This window comes from Vidua chalybeata, chromosome 12, assembly GCF_026979565.1.
Source record: "Vidua chalybeata isolate OUT-0048 chromosome 12, bVidCha1 merged haplotype, whole genome shotgun sequence".
Taxonomy (NCBI): domain Eukaryota; kingdom Metazoa; phylum Chordata; class Aves; order Passeriformes; family Viduidae; genus Vidua; species Vidua chalybeata.
In genome coordinates, this window is record NC_071541.1 from 13464492 (window position 1) to 13491740 (window position 27249).

The 27249-nt window shown below is 36.6% G+C and overlaps 1 protein-coding gene across 1 annotated transcript in view; it reads right to left on the reverse strand.

Annotated features, from left to right (window-relative positions):
* Window positions 1-1266: 1266 nt before the first annotated feature.
* CACNA2D3 (calcium voltage-gated channel auxiliary subunit alpha2delta 3) overlaps window positions 1267-27249 on the reverse strand; it is a 389950-nt gene continuing 363967 nt past the window's right edge. The window contains exons 33-38 of the mRNA XM_053954145.1: window positions 24167-24219; window positions 22580-22635; window positions 19078-19189; window positions 3459-3571; window positions 2602-2684; window positions 1267-1761 (exon numbers count right to left, since the gene is read on the reverse strand). Coding sequence (XP_053810120.1) covers window positions 1669-1761; window positions 2602-2684; window positions 3459-3571; window positions 19078-19189; window positions 22580-22635; window positions 24167-24219 — 510 coding nt within the window. The 3' untranslated portion in view covers window positions 1267-1668. The remainder of the gene's footprint in view (window positions 1762-2601; window positions 2685-3458; window positions 3572-19077; window positions 19190-22579; window positions 22636-24166; window positions 24220-27249) is intronic.

Sequence of the window (27249 nt, forward strand, 5' to 3'; positions counted from 1 at the left end):
ATGATGAAGGGTCAGGGGGAATGGAGCTCAGAGAAAAACCAAGCAAAGAAGAGCAGGATGTCCATGTCAGCCCAAGTGGAGACAATGCCTTGAGTTCCCGATTTGCTTAGTAAACAAAATATGTCATGAGGACAACAGTTTGACTGAATGTCAGCTGGAAAATTATTCCACAGTGAGAGATTTTGAGACCAATAAGAAGTCTGTAGGAAAACACTCAAAAAAAAAAAAAAAAAAAGGAAAAAGAAACCATGAGGAAAAGAAATTTATGAGTACAAAGACCTGTATGGTTTCAGAATCAGAGGAAGTACAAGTGCATTTGAACCCATTAAAGCATTGGAGTGGAATTTTTGTTTTACTAGTTCTTCCCCTTACAAGCTGAGTAGAATTCTTTAAAACAAATCCCCTCTCAGTGGCCCAGCTCCCTGTTCCCAACCAAGATACACAGCAAATCTGCTTAGCATTTATCTAAGGCTGAAAGCAAACTTACACCCAACCAGGAAACTGCAGTCTCCAAGCACCAGATTTAGAGCAGTGGTATTTTATTTTGCATTTAAACTACCATATTGTTAGAAGGACAGGTTATCCTTTGACAGCATTCTATAAAACTCCAAAGACAAACTGAGACTATCATAGCTCAAAGATAAAGATCTTCAGCAAATATATCCACAGCAGGGACTTTGCTGCCAATTGCAAAAGGAATATGCTCGTCTTTACTACCTCATTTCCCTTACAAAGAAGAATGTAAGGCCTGGAATAAAAACATATTGGTCTAGATCTTTGCCTACCAACAGGGACACTCAGTGAAAATCAATAATGGTTTCTGCTGACACAGATGTGTTGCAAGTCTGTCTTTCTCTGCTTATCACTTTCCTCATAATGAGCTTCTCCTGTCTGACAGGAGATGAGAACACGAGAACAGTGTCACCCCTTGATCTGGGCTATTCTACATATCTTCCTATTCCTATAGATGAAAAGTATTTGATTTATGCCATCTGCAGCCAAATCAACCAATTTGACCCAAAGCTTGCCTAAGTTAGAAGGCTTTAATAAGGCTTTGACTCACTTTCTAAATGCAGGTAAGATATTTTATGGCTATTTCTAGAAACCAAACCTTCTTTATAATTCAGCACCATATATTACCTGCTCAGCTTCATACACACACAGGTGTTTCCTTAACTTGTTAATAAAAGCTATTCTGCCTTATTGTAAAAGCCAAGTCCCCATTTCCTTCTCCGATTTTTTTTCAGAAAGAGGCTAAAAGCATAATAAAATATCATCCATTTATTTTATTTTCTTCCCATCATTCATTATTTGAACAAATATATTAGCATACTTAAAATACACTCTGAAACTGTGATTTTAATATACTTTATTGAAAAAAGTACACAGTTTAAATTGTTTTCAATGGGACAAAGCAATGGTCACCTCTATCTACCAAGTCCTTTTTTGATGAATCATGACTGCCATATGCCAAATTCACATCTGCACGACTTGCAAAGTAAAAAGATAAATCTTTTTTCAACATATCTTTAAGAATTTATATCACCAACAGTTTAAAATCATGAAATGCTGATGCTCTGACTATATTTCATGTCCTCTATGTTGCACCATTTCCCAGTTCACAGTTTATCCATGTTTTAGCATGCCAGTTGAACACATCAGTCAATGTCACCTGGAGAAAATCATCAATAGCAGAGGAAGAAGAACAAGAGAAGGTTTAGCACTAAGGCCTGAGACACCGCCACATTCTCTTGCATTTTCCTAAAGAAAATAAAACAAGAAAGGAAAATAAATACAAGCCACTACAGTCAATTATGACACATGATTTTTTAGCAAACGTAAGCATAAGAGCACTGATGCAAACAACAAAGACCATAAATTAAATATACTCAGGAAGTAATGCAAGTACACATATTGAGTTGAACAAGTTTAGGTTCTAGGCTGAAACAACAAGCACAACACCATCCCCTCCACTTTATACTTTAGGTCTTGTTATACAATGCATTATATCAGCAGAGGCAGAAATTAAAGTTACTCCAGAGTAAAAAGGATGTCAATGAACCTATGCTGTACAAGCCACTGGAATCACATCCTGGTCTCTGTCAGCTCTCCTTGGCACTGTGTGAGAGCATTATGCAGAACACAGAGCAGTAAATAATGTAGTGGAGGAGTCATTATCCCTCCCAAGCAATATTTTGGGTGAGCATAACAACTATAGCATGACAGGTATGATACTGAAGCTAATTACTGAAGCAAACATTAACAGCATAAAGTTCCCAGGCATCTCTAACAAGGAATCCTGTGTGGTCACTGCTTGAGCCAGAGTAAGTTCTCAGATATTCCTGGCTGCCAGTGCTCACACCCTACCACATTCTCTGACATGATACAAACCAGTCTGCAAAAGCAGCAACCCAAGGCATTGTCTACATGTGTACAAAAAAGACTTGTAGCACTTACAATATCCCTCACTTCCCTGGCTTCTGAGTCTTCTGAATATTTCCCAGCATTTAATCTTGGAAGATACTTTTCCTATTAATAATTTTTAAAGAAATAAAAATTTTACCAGAGTCCAAAAGAAAGGAAAAGCAGATAGACACTTACTTCAGGGTGAAATCCATGACAAGATTCTGGGCGCCTTCTTATCTTCTGAGATTTTAACCGCTCACATTTCAGGGATTCATTATGTACAGGGCAGTTAAGGAGAGATGCTCTAAGCATTACATTCTCATGGGAGTGTTTTGAAATGAATACAGTGAAAATCTTTCAGCTCCTTTCTTCCTCCTCATTAAAACCCCAAGGTGCTTTGTGTGGTCACCACAAGGAAAGGAAAGTGATTCTAGCACTTTCCTCTCTGTGATCTGTGTTTTCAACAGCATGTGTGCACCTACACTGCTGACCTGTCTTTTCATAAGTCTGCAATAAAAGCAGACTACAGGTTGCTTTTGACAAATTCCAACTTATGGGAAAAAACTAATCCTGAACTACCTGAACTACAGAGCAGCAAAAAAAATAGGAAGTGGGGCAACCAAAAAATCAAGTCATATATTTATTTTGCTAAATTTTTGTAGTTTTGGAAAGCCAGATTCTGAAACATTTTCAATGCTCCAGTCAAACCTTAAATAAAGAGATATCTATGTTAGAGGGAGGTCCATCCTTATAAGAAAATTACATACTTAGTGCCTAATTTGAAAGATGTTCAGCTGTCTAAAGATGACCATGACCTTATGCTACATAAGATCCATGTAAGTGTGCTTGCTTAATTCATATTGGCTGTACAAAAAAGAAAAAAAAAAAGTGAATTCTCATTGAAAAAATTGTGAGAACATATTCCCAGGCTTAATTTCAAACAGCACATATAATGGGTGACGATGTCATGCAATGCAAGTTTTATGTGATAAGAAGTTTTTCAATATTTGCATCTTGAATCTCTTCTGACCAGTTTGTAAATAAAAGGATATATCTTATTTCTATAGGTGCCATGGTAATTGGTGGGATAGAATCACAGAAGCATTCATTATCTACTACCACCATGAAGAGGTTGCTACTTGGGATCTGCTGGATAACAAAAGACCTGAAAATTAAAAAGAAAACAAATAATGGTGACATTATCAGCATTTCTGAGCCACTGGTTCCTGTTAGGAGTTTATCAGACTTTTATGTATGTACAGTGTGGAATGGAACAGATCCACAACACTAATGAAGGTTCCTCTGCAGCCACACACTGACAGCTCACAGTCCCAAACTTGAGTCTCTACAGTTGTATTAGGGCCTTTGTGCACTCTGGGTCTTGCTTGAAGCACCAGCAGCTCCTGATCTCAGCTTTCATCTGTCCTCTTGAGAGCCATTTTATTACTGAGCCAACAAAACAGAGATTAGGCCTCAAATTTTCCACAGTGATTTATTTTAGAATAATGACTATCTGGTATAAATATGGTGATAACAGCACCACATTCAAATAAAGACAAAGTAGGCAACTCAAAGGGAGAGCAAAAAAATAAAGACATTTCTTGTAAGAAGGAAGGCACCCAGGGGAGACCTGGGAAGGATCCTGTGGGCACCAGTCAATGATGCACAGAGTTTCAGTGAGCTGAACCCTTAAGCACTTACCAAAGAGAAAAGGGGCAAAAGGCAGAGCCAAATAGACACTGTTTAGCCTTTCCTTTGAAACTCAGGACACAATACAAAGAATGGCTTTAAGCTCAGATCCAATTCTTCATGAAATTTTGAAACAATCTTTTAGGATTTATACATCCTATCAGCAGCATATTGGCCATATAGAATATCACTGAAAGCTGGCAACTCCAAGAATTAGGTGTTTTGCAGTGTGGTTGGCTGGTAAATGTACAGAATGCTAAGTGAGGGTTTGAGCACCAAGAAAATGTGGAGAGAAACATATTTTTCCTCAGACATCTTTCTTTAAAATACATATTGTCTTACTATAATAACTCCCTGCTTTTTCCAAAGATCACAGAAGATGAAATAGCAGAGAGGGCAGGGAATATTTAAACCTAGCCTAAGAAAAAAAATTTGGAAAACTTACTATAAAAATGTTGCCAACGGAAAGATTAAATGCTTTTCAGTATTTTTTAAACTTACTGAACCTCCATTAAAATTACACTTAGAGTGATCTGCAATATGTTAACTTTATGTTTATACATGAAATATACATTTATGGCATAATGTAAAAGGCTGAACTTTATAAATGTACCTACCAAACAGCTGGAGCATGTAGCAAGACTGACATCATTGTAATGGAGCATCTGTGGCTTTGTGGATTTGTGTGTGGGAGAAATGGGGCCAATAAAAGGAAAGGAGGAAAAATCTTTAGCAGGCAATAGCACCAAAATTGTACTGCACGAATTTCTCAAAACAGCTATGAATAAATCAAACAGTAAAGGATAGAAAAACCATTACTTTTATTGCCAGAAATTGGCACAATTTGCATTTTGTGCAGTCTGAAACATATGCATTGTATCTTTAAAACTAGGTCAGAAAAGAACCTGATGGGCATAAAATGCTTTAACAATTAATTGGATGTTAAATGATTAATTTCTTTTTGCTGAACAGGAAGTAATTACTCTTCTGTTTTACCTGTGGTGTGCCCAAATTCAAGCCCGTTTGTGACAGCCCTTTTTGTGAGTCCCCAGGTGAACACTGAAGCCTGTGGAAAGCAGCCAGGTTTAAAGATGCCAGCTCATGAAAGCTGGGCAATTTCCCATTCTGATTTTTCTTTCACCCACTTTGAGGTGCCATAAGGGCTGTGCAGTAGAAGGCTATTCCTTCCTCAAACTAGAGAGGGGGGAAGAAAAACTCCCATCACTTCACTTAGCTGGGATGAAAGCACTTAACCCAGAAGAATGTTTCAAGTACAGAACTATGATGCTGAATAAATTACTACACAACTAAACTATGAAGTCTAGCAAAATTTTCTGTATTGCTTGATTACTGCAAGCCTTCATAATTTTTGACTTCATCAATTTGGGGAATGCAGTACCTGCACTGACTGATGGAAATTAGGAATTAAAGGAAGTTCAAAGAGCAATATATTAGTTAAGTAAAAACCCCTCTTTGCTACCTTAGGAATTACATCATAGGCATCAACTAAGTACATTGACCCCGTTTACCAAACAGTGAATATTCTTACAGACCTACAGTTTCTGTACAAACTTCTAGTACAGAAGTTCGTGAAGTGTCTAAGGTAATGGTGGCTGTCAGAGAGCAATTAAGAATCATGAAACACTGAAACTTTTGGCTCACTGTGGCATTTTTTTTCCTTAGTGCACAATAACAGCTTAATTAATATCTTGAAAAGTGAAACAACTGGCTTCTCATCCTCCCACTAGAAGTAATTTTAAAAGAAAATGTTTTCTTTCCATCAAGCAGTATATGGATGTTCCCCTTACACAATTCTCAAACATAATCTGCAAATGAAGTTGTAAAGCCAACATAACAACAATTGAAGACAGAGAATTCAAGACCAAGATCGAGCTGAGCAAATAAATAAGGGCAAAAAATGTCCATTTTAGCTTTCTTTTCTATTAACAGTTTGCACAAACAAAATATACCTCTTTCAGCTGCTGTAATTTAAGATTATTTCACAGTCATGAGATGTTCCTACCCTCACCAGATCAGTGGCAAAGAAGTTTGTGCCAGTTGTAACCACCACAGTTGCTGTGTGACTATTCAGATAATTCACATGGCACTGCTTCCATGCCCAAAGTGGATAAAGCACACAATCATCCCAGCAGCAGCTCTGCTCTTTGAGACCAGCCTTCAGTTCCCATGGTGACATGCATATGCATCTTTGAAATTCATTTTGAACATTCATGCCAGTAAGTCCCAGGAACCAAACATTCAGAGAAAACAAAAGGTGCACAAACACAGTCAGACCAAAGCCTTTCAGAGACTGAGACATTCCACCAAAATACTTCACTGTGTACGCCAAGGCTCTGTTGCAAGGGAGAAAAACCTCCAGCAAACAGCTTCCATGGCTGCAGTGAGAAATGAAGTCTCTGACAAAGTAGGGAAAATGGTATTATCTTTCTGTGAGATCCACTGTGAGTCTCTAAAGGTTCTCTTACAATAACCATTTCTGAACACCTGCTGGCTTAAGCTGGCATTTGTGTCCCTGGTAATATGGAAACCAGCTCTCAAGGACTGAGTAAGGGGTTTGGCTGAAGTTTATTGCTGCTTTAACAATCAAAAGTAAGTCTATGTTTAAGTGCCTTATTATTATGGAGAATGTTTCACATTTAAAGGATAGAGCCCTTTTTGTTTTAAGTAGTGTAAATCTTTTGATTTGAATCCTTTTCGTCCACTGCAGTATCATCACCATCTTTCAATAGGGGCAGCACAGGAATAGACTTACATACATCTCCAAATATGAAACAGACTAAACTGTTGGGGTTCCTGTAGAAGCTACATTGACTCAATAAGGAGCTTATTAATAATTTCTCCTCCATCTTTCAACTACTGAGGAACTAGCTTGGTTTATTTGATGTGCAGGTTCAGAGACTTAAAACAGACCTGAAAACAAACTGTTTCTTGACTTTGTGGGGAAGGTGAGGAAGGAAGAAATTTAATACTTGAAAGAGGTAGACAGAGAGGGAGGAAGAAAATCTAGTTACGCCCAACTATTTTGTTAATGAAGAAAAAATAACAACAGGGAGTAAGTCTGCAAGGAACTCTGTATTTTGAGTCAGAGTGTTACATGACAGTTTTGTCATGTTGCATACACAGTATCTGTTTCTTTTTAACCTCTTTTGGTTTTGGTCCATATAAAAAAATGTGCACAAATAAAATGCAAATTGACTTTGGAAAAAAAAAACAGCTTCATGTTTTAATTGGAAGTAGAAAATATTTGCTCAAAAAACAATACTTATTAATCTGTTCCTTGAAAATTAATTTTTCATTGTGCAATTATAAAGAAAGAGACTTGGACTTCAAGTACTGCTGTGTTCATAATTATATTTGGTAGTCATTCTTCTCAAGGCATGGTAAGAAAGCACACTTTTAATGCGTGTCTGGTGGCTAAATGACTCTTCCCACAGATAATCAGCTCTTTCTAACTCCTTTAGACAGCCTATAACTTGGAAAGCATCACAACAGCGCTGTAGTGTAAGTTATGTGATGTGCTGCCTTTGAGCACATAACTCAGGTTCCTGCATTAGAAGGGTGAGCACCTCCAACTCTGGCCATGCAGAGACTCAGACTATTCAAGGATAATTCAGGGCAGGAGCTTGGCTTTGGGGATCTGAGTCATCCTCTGCAGGAGGTCCTTCTCTCTAACATGGACAGTGATCCTGCAGAGAAATGTGTCCTGGACAGCGTGAAACATGACACCTAAAGCTCAGTGTGAGCTACAACACCTGTTCTTAGAGAGCCAGCACATTACATTCAGATCTGGTTTGTTGGGTTTTTTCTGCTTTGTTTGTTGTTTTTTTTTTTTTTGGTTTAAATTTAAATTGGAATCTCTCCCTTTTATTTGTATATTTGTATACTTGTAAAAGTCTAAAGGTCTTTAAAGAGTTATAAATTCTATTGTTATAATAATTTCTTCCCCAGACTATGCTTAAAAAAAAAAAAACCAAACAAATCAAAATCCCCAACCTAATTCCCAAAATTCACATTATAAGAATCACTTTCTTCTGTGAGGAGAAATAATTAGAATATATACAGTACAGAAGCAGGGACTGAGCTGACACTACCCTTGCAGCACTGCCTTCTCTCCACACTTCTTTCTCTTTCATCTTTCTGTCTCTGAACCCCTGGGTGGCAAAGTGTTTGAGGCAACTGGGAGAGGGACAAATCTCTCTGGAAAAGAAGGAAGATGTTCCAAGATGGAGGAAAGGACAGGAACGACAGGACAAGCAGTGACAGGGATCTAGGGAAGCAGGTTTGCTGCTGCTGCAGGAGGTGGCTTTGCCATGAGGCCTCTGCAGTCTGTCTCCTTAGAGATTTTGGAGCATTTCCCATGTTGATGGAAGCGAGACCCAGCAGGAGCAAGGCAGAGCTGTGCCTTTTTTCCTTCCTGGCTGTTGTATCTCCTGACAGACCAGGTCCTGCTCACTGGCCAACTTGCAGATCACGTACTTCTGTGAGTCACTGATTTCCCTTCTTAATGCAGGCCATTGCTTCACTACAAATACCTCAATCATATGGTCCAAAATCTGTATGTGGCAGGCTTAACACCTTGTGTCTGAAATGCTGTTGGCTTCCCCTTTCCTTTCCTAGCATAGCTGGATCAATAACAGGCAAAGCTGAGGTAATTCTATTTCAGACACACCAGAGATGTGTCTCGTCCAGCTAAGCAAACCTAACCTTTAAGTTGTTTACTCTCCACCATTTGACTAGAGCATCTGCTCTTAAAGGAAATCAATATTACAGTTAGCAGCTTAGTCTCTGTATTTCCATGCAGGAGAGGTAATCCATTTCCTTGTCCACTGGTGTTAAATTTTGGACAGGGTGTAAACTGAACACAGACGTGCGGTTTCCCTGCTAATGAGCAGCCACTTCCACAGCCCCAGCACAGTGAATCTTAGGGAAACTGGTTCAACTCAGCATATTTTGTATGGACCTGAGTGTGGGCCAGGCAGCTGTAAGAGCAGGCACAGTGATAATGGGTTGTTCAGACTGAGGATCCCAAACACCACCATTTCTTGGTCATTTGCACAGGACTATTTTCCTTTTCCTGGCCTGCAGCCCTGCTGCCATTAGCTCTGGTGGCTACTGACACTGCTACAAGACTTGTTTCAGCAACAAAGAATGGCAGGGAACTTCCTGAGAGCATTCAGAATTCTCTGATTTTCAGATCCATGGCTCCCTATTATCTTCAAAGAGCTGCTAAGGCTGAAAAGTGTTAGAGGGAACAGAACTAATGTCAAGCAGCATGGAACTCGGAAGACACAGGATAAAACTGTGCTTGTGGGACCAGAACATTTAGAGAGAATATCTTCTCATTATACTGAAGAATGGAAGTTATTTCTTTGTAATTTGGGGAGGATTTGAACACAGCAACAACACTAAAAGCAATTAAACTTGTTTAAAAACAATGCTGTGTTTCCTGTTAAAAATTCTTTTTTTTTTTCTTACAGAAATACTTCATTATTGCACTTTAATTAAAAAAAACCCTTAGTCATAGGTAATAATTGCTGATCTATATGCCATTGCTATATCTATATGTATTTTATAATCAGTGTTCTATTTTAATTTTACAAAAATACCCTGCTGTTATATCTGTCTTTATAACAGACACTCTGCAGTAGAATATGTGGTCATGACAAACACATGGCTTAGGCAGGATTTTAGTAATATAAATATTTAAATCACTGCTCAGATTCACTTTTAATTCCATGCTCAGGAGGTTTAGCAGCCTGATTTAAGGGCAAAAAAAATCCATGTATGTATTTTTAATTTTTTTCCTTAATGACCACTGGAACGCTACTATTATCGTTTAATGTCACAGTGATGACTGTGGGACTTAAAATCAAATTATGAGTAGAATATCAGGGTACTGTGTTAGCAAATGTCCCTCCTGCACATACATAATCATATTAATCATTTTCGTGTGACAGTAGGAAAGATCCTTTAAATACCACTTGTTTGCTCAGGCAGACAAATCCTACAAAGCACGGTAGACTTTTTCACTGTGAGTAGCTTGAACTGAAATAAACAGTGCAATATTTTCAAATTGGCAACCTAAACAAATGCAAAGATGTGAGGAAGTGTCTAATTTTCCATGGAACTCAACTTAGATAGCCCTCAGTGGCCACTCTGACTCTTGAGCATCACTGTAAACTCAGCCTTCTCCCTCTGGCTCTTTCAGTATATTTTTTGCCTGCAAACCTCCATTAATGAACTTGGAGTATTTTGGATTAAGATGAGTTGTAACTTTGGGATTACATTTCACATCTGTCAAATGTAATCTTTCCTATATTTTAGAGAAAAAAAAAAACAGCATGAGGGCAGAGTAAATGGAAAATATTGTGCATACTGCACTCAAATATGTGTTACTCACAAAACTGTTGGTTGCAAACGTTCAACCCTAATGGTCTGGAACAAACTTTAAGCATTCAGCTGAAGTGCAGATATCCACTTTGCTGTTTCCCAACTCCTATCATGTGCTTTCCAGGCTGCTGGCCACATTTCCAACCCACATCTCCCTCGCTTATCACATTTTTGCAATGAATGAATGAAATGTTTATATCACAGTCAAGTTGTGCTACTTGGTTTTTGTGTTTTTTCATGGTTTTTTTTTTTCCAAATAAATGATGATACAGAATGTAATATTTAATGCAATTTATAAAAATAACATATATGCCAATAACAACATTTCTGAGAGCTTGAGCAGTGTATAAAAAATCTCTCACATGAAAAGAGGCAGATAAACTTCCAGCCTCAGGCTTGGAATTGGATCCTGACCTCATGCTAGCAAAATATTGCCACCACATACAGCCTGACTGACTGTAGTGCAATTTGGTATCAGTGCAAAGATACTTAGAGCAAAGTTCAGCAGTGAGGATTTAGGTGAGCAGTGTCATCCTCACCATTGCTGTGCTGCTGAGTGCTCAGAGCCCCACAGAGCTGTGCCATGGCTGGAAACCCCTCACTCCCCACCAGGAGGGGATTCTATCTCAATTAACTGATGCTCAGACAAGAGTACTTGACCAACTGCATGCTAGGAATCCTGCAAACATCCAAAAACTTAGAGTGTACAGCCTTTAGGATGACAGAAGGTCCTCAGTGTAGTGAGGCATTGGACTGTTTGTGACCTTTCTAGTGCAGCCACCTTTCCATACGAGGTGTAGGATAATGAAGAGTTTCAGACCTCCAGCTTTAAAATGTACTGGCAATTTTTATTTTTTCAAAGAAATCAAGACCAGAAATCCAACAAACTTTAAATATTTGCCAGCATTCATACCCCTGAACAAACCCAAGCTGTGTGACATGTGGGGGTCTCCACAAGCAGGGTTGGTACCTGGTTCTGTGCTCACAGTGACCAACAGAGGAGACACAGTGACTGCACAAAGCAAATCATATCAGAGGTCTGCTAAAGACTTTTTCTTTTGGCAGTGACACCTGGTTAATAAGACCACAACAGAGAGGTCAGAGAAGACATCCAGGCAAAAAAATGCAGCTCCACTAGAGCATGTTAGCAAATATGTGTTTTTAGCAGAGTTCTTTAGCTCTATACAAGTAGTTGTGGTTTGTATTGAGAGACATCTCAGATTGTGTTTTTTAAAATGCTATATGATTTCTAAGCGAGGTTCTAAATATAATTTTAAGATTAAAAAGCAAGTTGATAAATTCTGGTTTAGGAAAGCTCACAGATATCATATGACATTGTAAAAGTAACATTTAATTGCAAGAATTGGTAACTACTCTTTTCCACAACTTTAGGTCAAGTCTCATCAACAACATGACTCTAGCAAGGAGCTGCACAACAAAAATTGAAGTATAAAAAGCAGAAATGACCAGGAGATTCACATTAAAAGAGTAATAAATCCTGGAGCTAAACTCCTCATTGGATGTGTCCAGTGTGTTTTGCAAGGATGTTGTTAATTTATTTCTCTTAACATAAACTTTAGGAACGACTGAGAAGGCCACATCTGAAAGACTCAAGCACACTATGTGCCATCTTTTCCACAGCCAGCTAAAACTCTGTATTGTTTTATATAATATACAAATGTTCCTTGCATGTGTCTCAAATCTTAAGATTCATGCTGTTTTTCTAAGTTAAAGGCTTTAAAATATTCATTAGGCTATCCCAAACCCTTTAAAAAGGAAATTGCTCCATGTAAAGATGTCTAAACCATGTTTGCATTGTTTTTCATCTGCCTATCATATGAATATATTACAAACTAAAATTAATGTTCCAGTATTACCAATTCTTCACAACTGTGCCCGGCTTTAAAAATTCATTGCAACATTTCTCAATTTCAATCATTTTTTCCTATCCCAAGCCATTGTTAATAAAAATAAAATATATTACTACTGAGCTCTATACATTACAGCATACATACAACTTTTTAAATCCCTTGTCATTAAAAAGCATCCTTTCATTGCATCAGCTGCTATCTGTAATTCCATTAATATTTATTAATGCTTGTTCAAAATGTAAAATTAAGCTAACTTTTAAGTAGATTATGATTTATATTTTAATGGAGTACTGATTTTATCTATGAAGAGTGAATGGGTGCAGATCATCACATTCCCCTGCAGGGGTTTTATTGGAAGTGAGGAGTTAAGAGAAAGAATGCACATCTCATCCTACTGGTGAGAGAAAACCTGTAGCCAAACTTCAGTTTCAGTAAAATTCCAAGGTTTTACAGTGCTTACAGAAAGAGACATAGGGTGGCAATCTGTGTACAAACAACTAAAATGCTCCAGAATTCAGCAAGCATACTAAAAATGTTCTGAAATGAAAAAAAAAAAAAAAATCCAAAATCCCCAAGCAAACAGAAATTCTCCAGCCTTGAAAACTGTCCAAGGGATTGTTAAACTGATGACTGGCAGGCACAGACCTGCCTGGTAACTTAGATATGTCTTGCCCTATTATTTTATATACCTTTTTTCTTAAATGAAAATAGTAATTTGCAGTGTTTCCTGAACTGGTCATTCAAAATATACATTATCAAAGGGTAGAATTAAATTGCCCATGCAGTGACTTTAAATTACACCTGCATGACAAACATTATAATCACTGGTGCCTTTGAAGTGAAGAGAAAGTTACTCAGCCTGCAAGTGGAGAAGTGTGGGTAACACACAATATAACATTTTAAGCTAAGTATAAAGACCTTTAATAAACAATTCTAGCAGTTTAAATTGCATAATTTGATACTTTTTACAAGGAAAGAACAAGGAAAAAGTATTTTTGGATCTTCTAGAGTGTTGGGGTTTTGGCTAAAATAAGTTTCTAGAAATACTGCTGTTGTCTCAGATTTAAAGACTTTTTAACAGCCATAAGTATTCTTCAAGTCTGGAAGATCTAATTTTTAAAAGAGAAGTGCAAGATAATTCCATATACTTAGATTGTGATCCTTGAGACTTCAACAATGAACCGCTGAGGCATGCAAAATACAGAGTTTCCCTTGAAGATATTCCTTTAGCTCCATGCACATCTAAGCAAGCTCTCAGAAATCGAGGTCTGTTCAGCACTGTGAAGAGCAGTCCTGAGCAGTTTGGCTGCAGCACACCTGTGACCCAGCAGGGGCACGGGTCCAAACCACCCACGTGCCATCGTCCCGCGGGTACCGGGCTGGAAAAGAACAGTGCAAAAACACACAAGGCTCAGCCAAGGGTGGGGAAATAGAGACAGCATTTCCCTCAGGATCATAAAAGGCTGATACAGTCAAAAAGAATACAATCTAAAATGTCTTCTAGAAGACTGACTATAATTTAATGCCCGAGGACAGACACAGGGACATTCGATGCACATCGATAGAGCGCTGAAAGAGAAGAAATTGGCCCTGGATGCTTTGGCTGGTTTATGTGGCAAGCTGGTTTGTTTAGAAGTAAACTAACTACATCTGAAAAGGCAAATGATTATTTATTTCATGGGAAATTGAACTGTGTATTTATTTTCACATTTTAAACATGATCAAGTACAGCAGTTTGGCAAGCCTCTACTGAGAAAGAAATGCGGAAATATTTTAGCAAATGGTGGTATGTCTCGAGATTAAGTGGGTTTTAAAAACCATTTCCATTTTAACGTCTGCAGATTGCACTGCTCCTGACACTAATATACTCATTCCCTGAGCAGTCTGCATCTCATTTGTGTTGTTATTTATCTGTTACTGCCAAATCTGTGCATTTAGTGGACAAGTCTGAAATTTGCCATTATAAATCCACATGAAGGGTTCAGTGTCATCCTGAACTACACCTCCATTGCCATCTACCTCTTTTATTGACAATAAATGGCATTCAATGCCCAGTCTATGAGAAAGCAAGAGAAACAATTTGGTTTCTTGATGGTTTTCCTTGTTAACTTAATGTCTGCTTGCTAACATTCTCTTGGGACAAATAGATGATACATGGGACAGTGTTTATTCAAATAAGTAGTTCCTATACATTTTAACAGGAATTTACATGTGATGGCCAGCAAGGTAAAGTAAATGCAATAATCTTTTGTATCTGGCATAAAACATGAATAAACCTTTCCCAGGCTTAAGATAATTGTACCTAAATGCTTCCTTGCTTCCCTAGTGACAATATGGCTTTCTTATATTTACTTTCCTCTTTGTGTCTTAAGATTGTGAACAAAGGTTCAACTGGAAACAAAACAGTTTCTTTGGGGTTTTGGTATTGACCTTGTAGACCCATGAGCGCTGCAATTAAAAGTAAAGGGGAATTTTTTGGAAGTAAGGCCAGATTTTTGATCTTCATCCAAGTCCAATATGTCATCACACATGAACAGGAGAGGTTAAAAGGGCAAATTTTTAAGCATTTGACTGTGCAACTGCTGCCTAATCTGTATACCCACGGTTTTTACAGTGAACTCACAAATTTGGCAACTATGCACTCAACTGGCTCCTTGCAGCCTTGAAATTTTAACATATATGCTTAAAGTATAAATAGTCCGATGAAGTAAATTAGTACACTCACCTTCATAGCAGTTATAGCTGAAATTAATGGTATTTTCCTAAATGAAGCTAAATGAAAACATTTGAATTTTCACGTATAAATGAGATTTGCAATTAGACAAAAAACATTTTTGTTTGTTCTACAAAGAGATGGGAGGATATACTAAAAAGACTGGCAAACAATTTCAAATCTTAACAGCCATCATCAATTCTATTTTATAATAACTTTGACATTCTAAGGATTCTTTTCTTAGACACTTTTAGTGCAACTAAAATTTGTTATGATGAGATCCCCAGAAAGCAAAAACTGGTGAGGTACCCAATGAGCATTGCTGAAGAACATTGGTTTGCATAAGTCTAAAACTTCAAGCTTAATGTCTAATCAGAAACTCATCTCTGAGCAGCACAAGACCTTTAAAGCACATACCAAGTACATCTGTCATTAGTGTAGTTCTGACTCCACAGAAAGAGTGCCAGTTGAGACTGATAAAGAAAAAATATTTCTCTTTAGCAATTAATTACTTTCAACATTGAGGCTGTTACAGAACAGTCTGTGATATAAGTTTTCAGAAGTAATGGGGTTTATTTTTTATTAGTTTTTTTTTTTTTTTTGCTATAAAAAGGAATAGCTTACTGGAAAATATGAAACCATTTCAGATTTTTCAAAAAATCCCATTTTTTCTCTCTTGTTGACAGTGCTTAGAAAATGTGGGTTGACTTGTTTTTGATTGCTGTTTAAATAACAGATTAATTTAATAATCATTGGGATATTGAATAACAACAAATTATGGGGTGGGACAGCCAAACCCTGACCCTAATGACATTATTATGTTAATTCTTATTTTCTTTTAGGCTCCTGCTTTCTTAATAAAACCTATATTTTTGAAGATCGTTTTTAAACGTTGCAATTTATCCCAAAGTAGTTTGCTTGTAAGAGATAAGTTTACATATAGGGAGTTCATTTTATATATCTGTATATATTTAGTGCCTGACTCAAAGCCTGCTTAAGTGTATAGGTGTCCTTCCATTGAATGAGCTCCCAAAGGTGGCTGTAAACGTGAGCCAATTATTAAAAAAGTAATTAGCAGGTAGTCCTTTCTACTGTGCGATTTATTTTAGGATACTTCAATTTAAATCCAAGTACCCATGATTAAATTTATGATTGGAAATGTTTATGAATTTTCAGTACTGCAGTTGGTAACTGTCCCTCTGTGCATGGGCAGAGTATTTCTATAAGATCAGTAACAGCACACCCACGACAGAATAAAACTGAGCCTCTGCCCCTCACCCTGTGACCTTGCTGGCTATGACTGTGACTTTGTTAGCAAAACCACAGTATTTGTGCCCCAAAATGTCTTATCTAAGTAACATTATATGGTTTCAATTAACATCAGTCATCATTTTTACTTCTACTAAGAGACTGTTTTTAGTCTCCTTTTTCAGACAAGGGCTCTATAGTAGTGCCTGGCACTGCAGGAACAAAAGCCAGGGACTGGGGTATCTTTTGACACAAACGTGCTTAAAGCAGAGTATTTGCACAACTTTTGTCTGCAAGCCTCTTCACAATATACTGACTTTTCTAATGTCTTTCAAGTAGTTCAAGTATTCAACAGGGTGCATAATCGGGTAAATATTTACAATTATCTTCTTGTGTTTGTAATAAATATTTGCAATTATGTATCACAGATTAACCTATAACATGATCCAAGGAGGACACAGAAAACAATCCCCACTGGCTCAAAGTGATGCTGCACAGGTTAAGCAGCGGACACAGGGTCAGCTCCAGACTTACTACATAAAAGATTGAATCTGAATTTTGACTGATTGAGCCCATCATTCTTAAATTACAAATATTAAGCAATACACTTGCTTGTAAAAATATTTATTGGTACTGAGGCTATGAAACAGAAAACTGGGTCAGAAGATGTAGGTCTACAAAGGACTTTGGGTCAAATTCCTTAGCTGTTCTGCGGGAAAGTGTCCTGGGTTATAACAAAAATATTTGGAATCCGATGCAGTCTGCAATCTTAGATGCAATTTGTAGATTGTTAATGACAGTGGGTAAACGGTATAACGAACAACTTTCCCATGAGAATCTAATAGTTCTTCTGGATTATTTCTTTAGGTTTTGCCATTGCTTGTGGAGAAAAATAATGGGTGCCTTGAGATCAGTTTGCAACTTACAGGGTTTTCTTTTATTTTTTTTTCCACAGTGGAACACAAAATGTTTTTCTATGAAAAAGATCTTAGTGCATTATTTTTGAAATACTATAATTTTCACTAAACTCAGTTTCCAACTTGGTGCGTTCCAAGTATTGCAGAATTGTATTATTTTTGAAACTTATTTCCTTTGACCTGAAGTTACCTAGGAACACAGACTAAAATCTGCATTCCTTTGAGAAAACCTAGTCCTGTTAAATTAATCTTCTTTGCATGGAATCATGTCTGTTTGCAATATTTAAACAGAATCATACAATGGTTATGGTTTGAAGAGACCTTAAAAACCATCTGGTTCCAGCCCCCCTGCCAGGGCAGGGACACCTTCCACTAGACCAGGGTGCTGAAAACCCCATCCAACCTGGCCTGGAACACCTCCAGGACTGCATGATAATTTGTTGCACAACTTCTCAGTAACCTTCTGTTAAATTATCACAAAATACAGCTGCTTAAATTCTACAATGTTGGCACAAAGCACTCACAGCAGTGTAACCTTCATTGTATTTGATATGTCAAGTGGAAAAATCACGGCTTGATTCTGTTGAGCTTGTACTTTTCAGGCAGTGGGACCCATTGTTGCACTTAAAGGGTTCCAGAGCATCAATTTACAAAGCACTCTCATACTTCTATTCCACAAAGCCATATAAAACCAATTATTCATACTAGACATTAACAATTTCCTTCTACTTAAAAGTTGGTCAGTAGCAAATGAAAAGTGAATATTAGCACTTAAAATTTATCTGCAGTGTACTTACTCCTGTTTCCTGTTTTAAAGTAATGAAAATATCAAGAAGAAAATTTAGGAGTAAGTCCAGAAGCATACCTATTGACTTCAAAGTAAAAATTTTCACCTTTATTTGCTAATTGCATATTGATTTAGCCTGGAAAGGAAGAGCTGTAACAGTTTTTGTTTAACTTATAAATTCTTCCTGACATTTCTATTGATAGACAAATTATTGCTGTAAATACTAATCTACCTGGCGATGACAACCTCTCAGCATAAAGGAAATCCAATTAAGAGACTTATCAAAGTACAGAAATTTGCATAAGCAATACCTATGCAATTTCACAATTAAAATGTACCAGAACTACAGTCAAAATGTCACGCACGGCACATGGGCACCAAATGCAGAGAAAACACATTTTTCAGTGTGAAAGAAGAAAGCTAGACTGAAATCTTCCTCTTCTTTTAGCTCTGTAAGGGATGAGTTTACAGGAGCACTGGTAGAAATGACATTACAGCACTGTCATGTGAGATTTGTTATTATTAACTCAGCTTCCCAGCACCGAAAGTTTGGAGAATAGATTTAATCATCTCCCACTCTTTCAGACTAACAGTTCTAAGAAGGAAACTCTGTTTGGCATTCCAGTAAAACAATCAGCTCTCACTCTACCACAAGGGAATTCCTAACCTATCCAGCAGGGTTTCACTCCTGGACAGGAGACTGAACAGCACTTACCTTTTCAATGCAAATCTTACAGACTATGCCCTTAGAATGCTGCCTGTATTTAGGAAAAGTATTAAAACATTCACTATTTGAAATTAACATAAACCTCTACCTTTTTTACATTTTTTTGGTAGAAAGTAATAGGCACGGCTTTAATTTAAGAGCATCAAAGTTTTAAGTGACCCCTGTAAGAGGAGAAACGACACCTTGACAGAGGTCAGTACACAGGATAAAACACAACAGACTTGTACGTTCTTCAACACAGCCTTGAATAATTCAGTTTTATTGCTTTGTCACAAACAGTTGTATAAAAAAAAATTGAAAGGGCTTACTTGAAACAGTCATCGCAAGCAATATTCCCCGTGGTCTCCTTTATAGTGCGCTCGGAAACAAAGGCTGGATATTCTGTGTCACAGGGCTCTAGGGTTTGTTTCAACCTCTGCGCTATAGGCACAGGAAAAAACATCTTGATGTTAACATGAGAAGAACAGCACACAAAATTGTGAACAACATGAGATGCTGTACTGCAGAGCTCGCAGAGAACGGAAATGTTACTCAGCTTCTGCCACCCTGTGAGATTTCCTAGGCAGTGCATAACACTATTTTTTCAATTAAATTTAAAAAAAAAAAAGTTTATCCATGGAATGTAATTTTGCAAGACATCACTGTTAAAGTAGTTATTAATGGTTTAGCCATTGCCAACCTACTTTACGTTTATGCATGAGTTTTTATTCTTTCCGTGTAGATTCAAGATGGATTTACTGACATTTTTATCTCAGTGGTGCTGTGCATCGCTAACCTTTATTCATGGGAGTTTACATTTATTTGGTATGCAAATTGTGGTCTATTTTACTGAAGCCAAAACATCTATTTTATATTACAGCTTGGGAATCTTTGTAGGGTTTCATCAGTTAAAATAACTCTGTGGGTGGGCGAGGCAGAAGAGTTACTTTACCCAACAGCAATGTTTGTTATCTGCTTCCCAAAATAGTAATAATTAAGACTCCATAGCACCTTTAATCTGAAGTCTTTGCAATGCAAGGAAAAAATGTCACTGTTTCCATCCTAAAGATTGGGAAACTGAGTTACCAGGAAGCAGTGGGGCTGGTTCAAGGTCAAACTACAGGACAGCTGCTCTTCTGGCTCTCACTCTGAAGTATCTGTCACACATTGTTTCTCCCTCATTCCCTTTATTTTCCCTCCCCACCCCTTCATTGTTCCTTAACACAGAGATACACTTTGCACATCAGCACAAATGTTAGCCCTATCTTAAACTAATTGCTAAGTGGGAAAACAAGATGAGGTATGACAAAAATAGATTACACAGAACAGGCTCTTGGGCTCGACAGACCTTCCCCTGGAGATGATCTGTTTCAGAGTGAGTGGTGCATCCACTGAGCAGTGCCAGGGGAGCCACACATCTGCATTTCCAATCACACCAGGGCATGCATTTCTGAACTGTTCACAGATTGTGCATATAACAAAAAAACAAAAATTGTTCCACCAAATGCACAGATCTCAAAGGAGGTACTAAAGCTGGTCAGAAAAGTTTTGTTATTTCTTATGATTTCACTATGCTTGTGAGATATTTAATAGTTCAGTATTTTTTAGAAAATTGTCTTACTAGCTCTACTGCACCTCTTCCCTTTCTCTTCTGTTCTCCTTTTCTGTTGTCAGGAATGACTGGAGTTTATCACCTGTGTTTTGAACCTACCCTCACTTGCACCAACACATGGCTTGTGTAACAAAGAGGCTAGAAAGGCTGAAAAGATTCATTGGTCTCACATTTCCTGCACCTCACTAGATTCCAGAAGATGATTCGGTTGCCCAAGGTTTAGGGGTTCTTCTCTCTCATTTACAAATGTGATTGCAATTACAAGATCTTGTGCAAAAGTTTTTTCCATAGTAGGGTTTGGCAATGGGCAGGTGTGTGTGGACCCTCCAGCATCTTCATAGCACATCACATTCTATTAACATCACAATTTGAGTGGGAAGCAATTTCTCCACTCGAGGAACTGATTTTTTTTTTTTTCCTGAGTACTGGTAAACATTGTTAAGTAAAAAAGAAATGTGCAAGTTTATTAATTTTAATTTCATGCAGTGCAGTCATAAATATGACAACTCTTAGTGGTAACATAGAATTTACAGAAGAGAATACCTAAGCACGTGTTTTTCTCTCCTGCTCTCTTGTGAAATACCTTCTGCTTTTTCTTCCTAAAGTATGCTGCTTCCAAACAGCCATCCCTGGCTACCTAAACAGATATGAGCTGGGTAAGCACTACCCTGAAAGTACTGGGATTCCAATGAGCATGTTGAGGGGGTATTTCCAATACTCTTAACTCATCAAAAAAATGCAGCAAGTGACGTGTGAAATTAAAACTTCACTGTCAACTAAAACATGAATGGAAATTTCTCAATAATATTGGTCTATCAAAGTGCTGCACTGATACTTTTGTTTTAAATAAAAGGAAGTTTGCAAGTTATTATTGCCTCTTCTGTAATGAGTGCACTCTCAAAATACAAACCAGACATTCATTTTCATGAGATGAAGAGGGATGTTGTGTTTGAAAGATATTTTCCCTAGCATACAATGCAAATGCCACTGGATGTTTCATGCCAAGATATCTTAAGGCATATTTGTACAGTACACTTGGAAAAAAAAAGAATTTATTTCTTACACTGGCTGCTTTGGCTGCTCTGCAAACACCAAGGACTAGGACAGGCACAGCTGCCATTCCTCAAGGAACAGTTTTGCATTTTCTGGGTCTAGCACAGCAAACCTGGCCGTCCTTCACAGCCTCAGTGTCAGGGATGGTTCTCTTCATACTCCGGGAAATCACTGAACAGTTGGTCTTGTCTTGGTTTTTAGGGGCCTGACTGATATTTTAGCTTCAGACAGGATATTATTTTGGCATAAAGATAGCCTTGTATCCAGGCAATGCAAATATTAAATGAAGCCTAAAGCAGCAATTTTATCCCCTGCTTTGCTAAGAATTATGCAAATATGAAGCTGAAGAATTCAGTTGAAATCCTTACACCAGTCAATGACACACAGCACAATTTGCCTATTAAATTGTCACTTGAAGAGCACTGCTCTTGTAAAGTGGCCCTTTACTTTTGAGCAACACTTCTAAAAATGCCATTAAAAGTCTGTTAAAATATGGAAATACAGTTTACACTGAAAACTTCCCATTCTTAGTGGAAGTATTAAAAATTTCCATTATTTCAAATTAAGCTTCTGCATTTAAAAAAATTATTTTGAATAAATTGAATTTTAATACATTAAAATGTCTATTTTGAATGGAAAGATAAAACAAATAAAGATAAGCCCTTTTCAGCATAAAACCCACTATCTTAAGCTTTAAAAATTAGTTTTGTATGAAATAATAGAGATGGTCATATTTATGTACACTTTTGAAAGAGCATTTTCCAGCACAATAACTCCACTACATTTTATGGCAGCTCTAGGGAAAAAAAAAACAACTAATCATATAACTAAAACAGTATAATTGCTTTGTTCACAAAGATTGTTTTGGAATGAAGAAAAATGTTTTTAAAAAACATATTTAATCATTATCTATTATTTTAACTTTTCTGTTATAGTAGTGTACTGTGTTCCTAGAGTGGACACAAGCACTTAGTGGTTATTCATAGAAGATCTTAATTCTCTTGTGTTTTAGGAAACATTAACAAAACAGAATGCTGGCATGGGAGGAAAACTATTATCAGATGTTTATTATTTAATCTAAAATGGTGTACACACATCTGAATTTCAAAAGTCCAAATTATTCTAGATATTTCTGCCATTATGCCAGGAAAAAAATCCACACTTACCTTTAGCTGTTAGATCAGAGTGCCACCAACTGCATAGATTAAATTCCACAAGGAACCTGGAGAAATTATTAGAGTTTTCACATTACCCCACAGAATGTTTTCAAAATACTAAACTGGCAGTAGCTTGATAACGTTAATCCTATTTTAAATAAAAGCTAACCCAGAACTGAAATTCAAGTTACTGGCATAACTCTGGGATTAGCACCTACTGCTATTCTCATATTTTTACTGTTTTTTTTTCCTTACTTCTGAAAACCTATTCTGAAATCAACCCCATCAATAAATCATAGATTTACCCCTTTTTAATTTAAAATATTGATTTTATTTGGAGTGTCCATTAAAACTCTCAAAGCATAGCAGCACACTATTTTTGCTGTTGAACATTTTTTCTTCATCATGTGGGTATTTTGACTAGTAAAATGCCATGGGATTATAACTGTCCTGGCTACCTCACAGGAGTACACATAAAATAGTTTCTTTTATTAATTCTCAAATTGAAATAATAAAGCTGTTTTATTTTGAAGAGCAGAAAAGATGAACCACTGTCTAATCAACTCTAACTAAATTGTGAAGAACACTAAAATACACCATGATTTACTTGGAAGAATGGATTGAAAAGTATCAATCAGTTGTTGTAAAGTAAAGAATGTGAAACCAACATCCAGTTCATCATATACCCATGAATCTACAGTACTTATAAACACAGAAGGTTTTTAACATTTTCAAAGCTGTGAAATGTAGCATCAGTCTCATTTTAACACAATTTCTTTCCCTTATATTCACTTAGAAAGCTGCATTTCAGATCAATCTCTGCCCTCTGGCAGCAGCCATTCATTTAATTCTCTTTAACTCTTATTCTGAACTTTGAAAAAAGCTCATACAAATCACAATTAAACAAGAACTACAAGAAAAAAATCAGTTCTATGTCAGTACAGATAATATTCACTCATATCTGCAGCTCTGCTTTCAGATAAGAAGAATAAATCATATAGCTTAATAACACAAGACATTTTAAGGCTTTGTCTTCTCCATGTGATATTGCTGTTTCTTAGGCACCTTCTCTTAAGGATAATGATCATTATGAATTAACTGGGAATTTTAGAAGCATTAATGGAGATAGAAAAATTCAGCAACATCCAAGTACACCCTATCTAGCACTGTAATGGGTCCTTCTTACAGAATTTTATGAAGTGACAAACCCTACAGTGAGTCAGGGTAACAAGTTTCTCTTCTGACAGCAGCCCACCCAAGCAGCATCACAAACAGCCAGACATGTATCTAAAATTTAACAGTAACCACAGAAAGAAATTTGGGTTGTGTATTGTGATCTGCTAAACAAAGACATGCAGATATAAGTGAAGACCATGAATGTGATAAAAGTGAAACTGCAGTCAAACAGCTAAAATTCAGATTTCAAAAATGCAAAATTGGAAAAAAAACTCGACAAATATGACTATATTTAAAAGCAATGAAGAAAAACAGCATGATGCATATAAAATACAAAAGGTACAAATATTAATACACAAAAGTACAAATATTTAGTAATTCATAGAAATATTTGTTACATTCTTGATGAAATCTACTTACAAGACAAGTTCAGTCATAATCCACTTTACTGCAGCAAAGAAGGCATTATAAGGCTGGAGAGAAGAAACTCATTTAATAAAAAGTCAAAACATACAGCAATTATATCTTAAATGAATTCTTCATGTAAAAACCATCCTTTGGATATTCAAATACATATGAAGCATAAAAACCCCCTTTTTTATCTATCAAGAAATATTATTATATTGATTATTAAAATGTATAAGTAATGAAATTTCCTTTTTATCATACTTGGTCATATGCACAGATTATCAGTAGGAAAAGGAAAGTTCTTGCAAATGATTCTTAAATCTTTAACCTCTAGGGGTTCCTATTTCCCAGGCTATTGCTGGAGGAACAGCTCGGGTAGATAAAATGAGCTTTTCTTGGGCTGCAACTCACAGGCTTGCCTCTCTATAATGCAAATCTCTATTCATTACCTCAGCCTCATTAGTCTCAGAAAAGTCTGAATTTACCTAAATGTTTATCTGTGTCATTTGACAATCCAGTTTAAGAAGTTTTTTTCCCTCCTCCCTCTGTTTTTCTGGATCATAACAAATACAGCAAATCCTTTGAAAATCCTCTGTTGACAGTACTTCTAATATATTATGAATATTTCATTTTTGAAAAGACTATTAATAGGATTAATCTTTAATGAAAAAAACGCCAGGCAGAAAAGTCAGCTTCCAGAAATTTGGAATTTCTCCTTGTCTCCTTCAACTTTATTAGGATGTCCTAGTTGCATAAAATTCTGCCAACTCTGTTAAATACAAACAGATTATTTTAACAAATAGAAATCATAATGGCAGAACTCCTCAGATATCTAAAATCATGCTTAACCACCCCAAATCAGCACTCACAGAAGCACTGCTGTTTGGCAGAGCAGAAACAGGACAACTAAAATTTTCAGGGGCCACAGAGAAAGTTTCTGTGCAGGGCTGAGGATTCACAGACCCAAAGGAGTCACACAGTGCCATGGAAAGCTGAAATCCCAACCCAGCAGAATGAAAAATGAGACAGGAAAGATTTTCACCTGTGAAGCCCTGTCTTATAGGAAAAGGTAAAGAACTACAAGACTTTCCTGGAGATGAAAGAAAAGAAAATGTCAGCCCTGTGGGACAGCTTATTTATTTTCATTCCAAATCAAAACCCCTGAAATTTCATGCCCAAGTAATTAAATTTGCTGTATACTTTTGTTGCATAATGCCGAATTTCATGTAAAACAATGTATTCGTTATTACTTATGAAGAATACCTATTTAGTGTTAAATATATCATGTGTTTTAGTAACTATTTTAATACTAGAAATTAATTAAAATTTAAAACCCCAGTATATCGGAAAAAAATCATTAATGTTTACAAAAAATGAAAACATATTTTGCTTTGAAATTCCAGTGGAAAAAACATGTAATTGCATTGATATAAATGCATTCTCATGAAATGTGATTTTACTTGAGAGCCTTTTCCACTCACAGATGCTTCCTTCAAAAACTGCAACAAAAACCGCAGGAGTTTTATTCTCTCTACATATTTAAACCACTATTGAGAGCCAAAATAATTTTGTTCTGTGGCTCTACGGCACTGCTACATTTGCAACAAAGTGGTTTTATGGAGAATCATGTAGGTCTTGGAGCAATTAAAACAAAAGAAGTGCTAAATAACAAAGTATCTGGAGAGCTGTTAAGATGCAAAACTATTCTGATAAAGAAATGGACCAGGTGATCTGTAAGTCTAGTCCATCCCTAATTTATCACCTCACTCCCACAGTCTAAAAGGCTGGGATAGAGTCTCTGATGTCTCTTCTCCATGTCTGTGCTGTTTGGAATAGGAACTTTTTAGGGAGTTTCCATCTTGTCCCTGTCTCTATTCCTGTATTTATAAAATCATAATTCTCAACAGGAAGGATAAACATTTGTGAGCAAATCTTTTGCTTAAGCAGAAATTATACTGGATACTGCCTAATAACCTGATATGTAATAAACTGGGCAAAAAACAAGAAAAATGAGGAATTAGCCCCATGTGTCTTTAATGCAAATTCTCTTTATACTTTCTTAATAGTCATGATAGATAGAAGTGACCGAATCAACAGGAAAATAAAAACCTAAAACTCTATTCATCTTTCATACTGATGATCACCAAAACTCTCATGAGGCTTAAAGAACTTTAAATAAAAAAATCCTTGACATGTCTCAGTGTATCCCATAACAGATGCAGGTTTTTTTTTTTTTTTCCTGGGTATTCTGGAAAATTTTGGGATAATAAAAAAATACTATTTTGGATTAGAGCCCACTTTTTAAGGGATAATGCTTCAGCTCTACTTGCTGAATGCTTAGGCAAACTGGACTGAAGTCCCAAGTCTTTGGATAGAAGGTTTTTGTTAAGAGTTGGAATATATTTTAAGATATTTCATGCAAATGTGTTTCACAGCAGCCTGTTCTATTTCACTAATAGTTTAGGTCTCATTGCAGTCTAGTATTTATGATGGGAAGATGGTCTTTTTTAGGGTTCAGATTTTAGTGGATAACAAACTGATAAATGCCATAAGTCCAGGCATAGAATCATGTAAATAAGTAAAATTCATGTAAAACAGAATCATGTAAATACGTAAATGAAAACATCCCCAAATGTACAAAATTATTTAAGGTTGTTTTTCTTTCTTTTTTTTTTTTTTTTTCCCTAGTTAGATCTATATTTTTCCATAGTTAGATGATGTGCATTTAAAAAGAAATACTACCAGGTAACTTTTCCAGACTGGGAAAATTGCCTATGTTTTCCTGCTGCTCTCTTTACATAAGAATTTTTTCTTGCCATTAGTCTCATCTATTTGTGAAGAGTTCCTTTTTAATATGCAAAACTTCCATCTACCATCTGATCAATTCTAATAGATTATTACAGCAATCAGCAAAATGGATGCATGGTCACAAAGTATCCTTGGGGTTATTACCCTGATAGAGGATTTAGCAATAAGGAAGTGCTGCCTTGGCAAGACCCAGATTGTCTCTAATCAAGCCTAGCAGAGGGACAGGGTTTGTACTCAAATTGCAACACAAGGGTTTAAATGCATCGAAATTCGATTTTAAAAGATAT